The sequence below is a fragment of the Engraulis encrasicolus genome, unplaced genomic scaffold (genome assembly GCF_034702125.1).
Source record: "Engraulis encrasicolus isolate BLACKSEA-1 unplaced genomic scaffold, IST_EnEncr_1.0 scaffold_825_np1212, whole genome shotgun sequence".
NCBI lineage: Eukaryota > Metazoa > Chordata > Actinopteri > Clupeiformes > Engraulidae > Engraulis > Engraulis encrasicolus.
The window spans coordinates 2,501-10,000 of NW_026946165.1; the positions used below are offsets into that span (position 1 = coordinate 2,501).

A 7,500-nucleotide genomic window follows, 5' to 3' on the forward strand; every position below is an offset into this window, starting at 1 on the left:
ATTTGGCTAATTCGGAAATTTGTCTCAATTGGCTTTACAATGGCAGTCTATGCACATGGTGTTTACTGGCATTCCCTAACAAGTTTGAAGGCAAAATATGGAAAAATGGAAAAATGGCAATTCAATAATATTCTGAGCACATATACTACAGGTATAGTCCCACTTGATTTTAGTGTTAAATATGAACTCCTCGAGTGTTGAATTAACACTGCAAAGCCATATGCACAAAAATGACCTCAGGCCAGAGTCAAACCTGGGTCCCTAGGCGTGCCAGTCAATGTCCTAACTGTTTGAGCCAGGACCAGTGCCCGGAGGCAACTTACACTTGCATCACATGCATTGAAATGTTCAGTATTCAAAGGTGCCTGACGTCATATGAAAAGGGCCTATTGTCTACAGAGGGGGCCCTAAACACAGTTGTAGTTGATGTGGGCTGGCTTATGAGACGAGGCTATCACATGATCTATTGCAGAAACCTGTTTGTTAAGATCTGGGTAAGTGAACGCTGTGTCTCGATTATGCTATACAGGCTTGTGAGTAGAGGGAGGCGTTCACATCACCATTACCCATGCTGCCCTACAAAGCAAAAAGGCAGTAACTGCGCAGAGCTCAAAACTGAGTCAGTTGACTTTAAAATGATGCTGCAATCCAGTATAAGTGGTTTTTGGAATATTACTGAAATGTGACAGTTTTGTTACTTTATATTACCACCCTTTTTCCAAATCAATCATTTTACTTATCTGTAGACTTTGATATATATGGCATTAAAGGGACACTGTGTGAGATTTTTAGTTGTTTATTTCCAGAATTCATGCTTCCCATTCACTAATGTTACCTTTTTCATGAATACTTACCACCAGCATCAAATTCTAAGTATTCATTATGACTGGAAAAATTGCACTTTTCATACATGGAAAGGGGGATCTTCTCCATGGTCCGCCATTTTGAATTTCCAAAAATAGCCATTTTTAGCTGCAAAAATGACTGTACTTGGACCGTACTAGAAAATATTTGTTTATTACTTCGTAAACTTTAATGTAAAGATCAAATTTGGCAATAGGCAGCCCAGTTTCAGTGAGCAGCAAAGTTGCAGTACCTTTTTTGACCATTTCCTGCACAGTGTCCCTTTAAAGTTATAGTTAGTCATTTTAAACAGCAATCCAGTTACTGCCCTTTTGCTTTGTAGGGCAGCATGGAACACCACTGTACATTTTGCAGTGTCCAACCACTGTACAGTTGGCAGTATTCAACCCTTACAGACAGTGGCAGTTCTAGACCAAAATTGCCAGGGGGGCCGAGATTGTCCCAATGTGGTTTTAGGGGGGCACATTTAATGGAAAAAAACAGGTATAATATTGTATTTAATATATTGTGTTTGATATTTAGATATTTCAGTAAAACAATAATATTAACCATTGACTGTTTAGTACAGGGGCCGCAACATAGGCCAAGAGTAATTCTACAGGGGCCGTGGCCCTCCCTGGCCCTCCTTCTAGAACCGCCTCTGCTTACAGACTCCAATTTAGCACTCACAGTGTTAGAAGACGTGACGTGGGGCAGCCGTGGCCTTGTGGTTGGTCTTTCAATCTGGGGGTTGCAGGTTCGAATCCCCCCTGACCTCTCCCTACATCTCCATCCATAGCTGAAGTGCCCTTGAGCAAGGCACCTAACCCCACATTGCTCCAGGGACTGTAACCAATAACCTGAAAAATAGTAGTTGTAAGTCGCTTTGAATAAATGAAAGCGTCAGCTAAGTGCAATGTAATGTAATGTAATAGAAGAAGAGTAGGTGGAGCACTACCAGTGTCCCTAAAACTCAACTGTTGCTCTTGGAGGGTGCAATGTCACACACCCTGATGAAGGCCGCAGGACCAATACACGTTGGCGATTTTTAATGTACTAGCCCACTGAATAAAGATTGTTTTGGGCTTATATAAACTGTAAATTAACTTTTAGTTTATACACTGAGGAGAATAAGTATTTGATCCCTTGCTGATTTTGTTGGTTTGCCCACTAATAAAGACATGATCATTTTATAATATTAATGATAAAATGTATTCTAATATGGAGAGACAGAATATCAAAAAGAAAATCCAGAAAATAACTTTGAAGAATATATTTTAATTGATTTGTATTCCATTGAGGAAAATAAGTATTTGACCCCTCTAGTCAAAGAAGACAAAATACTTGGTGGCAAAGCCCTTGTTTTCTCATACAGAGGTCAGATGTTTCTTTCAGTTAATGACAATGTTTGTGGATATATTAGAAAGGAATTTTGACCACTTGTCTTTGCAGATCATCTCTAAATCACTTAAGTTGTATGACTGTTGCTTGGCAAATGGGAGCTTCTGTTCCCTTCACAGGATTATTATAGGGTTAATGTTTGGAAACTGTCTAGGCCACTTCATGACCTTAATGTGCTTCTGCTTGAGCTACTCCTTCATTGCTTGGGCTGTATGTTATGGATTATTATCATATTGGGAGGCCAATCCATGAGCTACCTTCAGTCTAGTGGTGGTGGGAAAGAGGTTGGCATGCAGCACTGTACGTTTACATGTCTCCCTCCATCCATTTCTTGACGATGTGATGTTGTCCTGTGTCTTGGCCAGACAAAAAACCTCAAAACATAATGTTACCACTTTCATGTGTGATGTTGGAGAAGGTGTTGTTCTTGGGATCATAGGCAGCATTTCTCTTCCTCCAAACACATCGAGTTGTGTTAATGCCAAACAGTTTGATTTTGGTGTCATCTGATTCCAACACCTCCCAATCATATCCTAATCCAGTTTGATGTTCATTGGCAAACCTCAGGTGAGCCTGAACAGGTTCCTTCTGAAGCAGGGGTACCATACATGCACTGCAGGATTTTAATCCGCTGTGGTATTAAGTGTTTCCAATAGTTTTCTTAGTAATTGAGGTCCCAGCTGCCTTGAGATCATTTCCTAGCTCCTCCCATACAATTTTAAGGTGCTTTATCTATTTTTTTCCTGGTTATTAAATTCCCACAAGGTCAAATCTTGTATGGAACCACAGACAGGCTTAAGATTGATGATTGATGATCATTTTGTATGTCCTAAAATTGGGAAGAAATGCACCAACAATTTGCTCATTAATATCCAGGAGCCCATTTCAGCCTTGTTGAGTTCTAAAATCTTGTCCCTGACATCCTTTGACAGCTTTTTGGTCTGTCCCATGTTGGTGAGTTTAGTTTGATTGATTGACTGATTCTATGGACTGATTCTGCAGATTCAATGTGTCTTTTGTGCAGGTTACTATTAACAGGTGTGTTCAATTCAGATAACAAGTTGATTGGAAGGGCCATTTGATCTGCGGGATCAGAACTCTTAATGGTTGGCAGGGTATCAAATACTTATTTCCCTCAATGAAATATAAATTAATTAATATATATTCTTTAGAGTTAATTTCTGGATTTTTGATATTCTGTCTTTCCATATTAGAATGCATATTATCATTAACATTAAAGACTGATCATGTCTTTATTAGTGGGCAAACCAACAAAATCAGCAAGGGATCAAATACTTATTCTCCTCACTGTACATTGTCGAGTATAAAAAGGTCACTTGTAACAAATAAGCTCTTAAATAAACGTTTAATTTGTACATCGCAGACTGTAGAACTGCAACATAAGCTGTTGGTGCTGTAAGTATCTCACCATGGCGGGCCAAACGCTCCCCTTGTTGCAGCCGAAGAGGAAGATGAGGAGCCAGACGGTGGTGAAGACGAAGCAGAAGACGGAGACGAACATGACCCACCCCTGGGGCATGGCGAACGCCACCCTGGTGGACGCTATCAGGATCCAAACCAGCCCGCCGATTATCTGAGGTGGGCAGACAGACAAGCGGACAGGCGGACAGGCAGGCAGGCAGGCAGGCAGACAGACAGACAGACAGACAGGCGGACAGAGGGCAAAGGATGGGGGAGGAGAGGATGAGGTACAGTGTTTTGTCAGAACTAAAAAAAACCTTCTATTTTTATCCACCTGTTGTGTTTATGCGTGAACAGATTTAAAAATATCCGCACTTAAAAGTAGGCTATTTGCATACATGTAGCCAGCACCTTTCACTCTTAGCAGTGTAGCTTATTGTAGAGTTGAACAACATAGAGTAGAGTAGAGTAGAGTAGAGTAGAGTAGAGTACAGTACAGTACAGTACAGTACAGTACAGTACAGTACAGTACAGTACAGTACAGTACAGTACAGTAGAATAGTCAGTCGCAGTTCGATCCATTTGGGTGCCCTAGGCGAAATATAGACATGGGGCCCTCTTGAGTTATTTNGTTGACATTTACCATGATGGGGCTGACTGTTTTATCGGCAGTTTTGATGGGGCCCGAGCAATTACCTAGTTTGTCTATTGGTAAAACTTGGTCTGAGTAGAGTAGAGCAGAGTACAGCACAGTAGAGTACAGTAGAAGAGAGTAGAGTAGAGCAGAGTAGAGTAGTGGAGCAGTGTAGAGTAGAGTAGAGAAGAGCAGAGTAGAGCAGAGTACAGTACAGTACAGTACAGTACAGTACAGTACAGTACAGTACAGTACAGTACAGTACAGTACAGTACAGTAGAGTGTAGATTAGAGTAGTAGAGCAGTGTAGAGTAGAGTAGAGTGTAGAGCAGTGTAGAGTTCAGTACAGTATAGAGTAGAGTAGAGTTTTAGAATTATTTTGTTCATCACAAAGGGATATACATGCAGCCTTCTCTGTATATAATACACATACCAAGTAGCGAATACAGTAAGTCTTACGATCATATACTGACTCTGCACTATGTAAGACACAACCGTAGGTACTGCTTTGCTGAAACCCCTTAAACACAAGCACACGTGTGTTTAGTAGTATTTGTTATGGTAGCCTACTACCGTTGAATGTTTTTAAAAATTAATTCAGGTTTGGTATTATGCCGTTGACACGCATGAATGTAAATGAGTGAGTATCAAGTGAGTGTTTTGCACACCACTTCATTTCCATATTCAAAACCCTGACTTTGGATAACTGTCACACATGTAGGCCTATTCCTTCAATATATATTTTTCATGAATACCTCATCAGTAACTCAAAAATGATTGCTGTTAAGATTTAATAGTGCATAGCTAGCTGCTGAAACTAAGTGACACTACTCTCCACCAATACAACCATTTCTAAAGATTTTTTTTTTTTTTTTTTTGGGGGGGGGGGGTCTTTTACGACTTTATTTGATAGGACCGTGTGAGGGGTGGACAGGAAGTGAATGGGGAGAGAGACGGAGAGGGGTTGGCCTCGAGCCCGGGTCAGCCGCATGGTAGGCACGGCAGGGCCTAATAGAACCATTTCTAGCACACAGTAACGGCCAAATTTTGAAATGTTGGGAACAACAATAGCCTCTATGTAGCCTACTCCATGTGTAGAGTCATAAAGTCCAAGCTGCGCCCTGAACAAACACATCAATTCTAAAGCTGGATTTTCTTTGAATATATGGGTATAACCCTAACCAAGAGTTGGCCATTGTAACCACAGGGCTTCGTAAACAATGCTATCATTCTGAATTTTTGCTACAGCCTTTCAATGAACCGAGCACAGTCCATACCAGCTGGTTTATGCACAAACGATAAGAAAAGAAATGAGCAAATACCACTGCAATTTCATTTTATCAGCTTCTTACATCATGGAGACAATCTGAAAATAGCAGATAGTAGCCCAGATGTGCATTGCATGGTAAATATGAGTATGTTATAAAAAATACAGTAAAAAATCAGGATCATGGTTTAGGCTTACGTAGGCCTATTATACAAAAAAGACAGTTTTTACTTGTTTTTAAATTGTAGACAGCAATGGTATGGGAACTGTGAATTGGAATATCCCAGCCCATAATTCTCTCCATTTCCTTTAGCATCTATGAAGTAACTCTACGTGTCCAGGGTTATTGAGAAGATTGTATGCGGCTTTTCACAGGTGAGTCATGCAGAACTGACACAGGTGAGGGAGAGTCACCCACCCACCTGCGTATGAACCCAGGATGTGGAGGTACCACACATGTAGCACACTAGGCGATCACCACAATCCCAAAGAGCTAACCTGGTTCTCACGCAATGGGATCTGGAACGTTGTCAATCGCTTAGCTCTGGAAAGGCCTGGGTGTGTTCAAAACAGCTCGAACTTGATTGGAGAATTCACGTGGCTTTCACGTACTACTTCAACCACTGACTTGTATATACCCCTCCCCGCAATCCCGCCCCGCAATTCTGATTGGAAAGGCTGTGAAATATCTGATTCTGTTCGGGCTCGTCTAAGATTTCCAGATCCTCGTGTGAGCTCGAGGTGATGCACAATGTCGATTTTCTTCTTAGAGCAGGCATCACTCTTAATTATTTAAGTCTCTGAGGGTGCTGGCCAAAAAATTAAATTCAATGTTTCAAGAAGGAGGCCGCACCTTGCATCCTAATGTTTTTTATTGCACAGACGCATGTGCAATAAAAGAACACTACTATGCAAGGTGCGGCCTCCTTCTTGAAATGAAGATGCCTGATCATCATGCCTGATGAAGACCCTGTTGGGTCGATGCCTGATGAAGACCCTGTTGGATCGAAGCGTTGTATGACCTGAATACATTTTCAAAAGCGGAGCTACAGTGTGCTGACTTCTACTCTTTCCACTATCAGGCGCGCCTTTGTCCTGCACCTGGCCTCAGAGAGATGGGATGTGCATACTCTTACTTTTATGAAGCATGAGGAGGTTAGACATTGATAGTAAAACTGAGAGGTAAACAAGACCCACAGAGCTACGTCATGTGTCATTTACTTACATTTATTTAAAATGTAAGCCAGTTTCCGACAGAACGGACCAACTGACAGATGGTCAGAAAACCCGACCGACCAACCAACCGACACAGTGTCACTGCGCATGACTAAAAGCAACTGTCCAAGCAAATTGTTTGTCCAAGCGAATAAGTAAATACTTAAATAAATAAGCAAAACTCTTTCCCCATTGATTATACATGTATTTCTGACTTAAGTAATACAGCTGGGTCCTGCTGTGGCGTAATGGTAGGGCACTGGGTTACTACGCCGGCGACCCGGGTTCGATTCCGGCCCGAGTCATTTGCCGATCCTCCCCATCTCTCTCTCACTCACTTCCTGTCACCATCTCCAACTGTCCCATCAAATAAAGGCAAAAAAGCCCTTAAAGAATAATACAGCTGTTCATGAATTTCAAGAAATTTTCTTAATTTTAGTTTAGAAATAGCAAAAGCAATACAATACATAACTGTCATTCAATGTGCTTGAGAAAAGAAAGAGGAGAGAGGGTTATACTAGCTAGAGAGACATATATTACTCTTCGAATCTCTGGTTAAGCATTGGGTGTGGCAGGGGGGCCCTTTCAGATGACTGTCATGGGCCTGGCCCCAGCTTTCTGCGGTCCTTGGTAATTGTATGCCAATCACAGAGGTGTCAAAAGTATTTAAAAAAAAAAAAAAACAGCGAACAAACAAAACACAAACAGTTTCCTTCCA

At 41.3% G+C, this 7,500-nt stretch overlaps 1 protein-coding gene across 1 annotated transcript in view; it reads right to left on the minus strand.

The window, feature by feature from the left end:
* The window catches only part of LOC134444890 (myelin and lymphocyte protein-like), an 11,592-nt gene that overhangs the window by 2,487 nt on the left and 1,605 nt on the right, over positions 1-7,500 (minus strand). Inside the window, exon 2 of the mRNA XM_063194070.1 lies at positions 3,674-3,838. Within this exon, the coding sequence (XP_063050140.1) occupies positions 3,674-3,838 (165 nt within the window). The remainder of the gene's footprint in view (positions 1-3,673; positions 3,839-7,500) is intronic.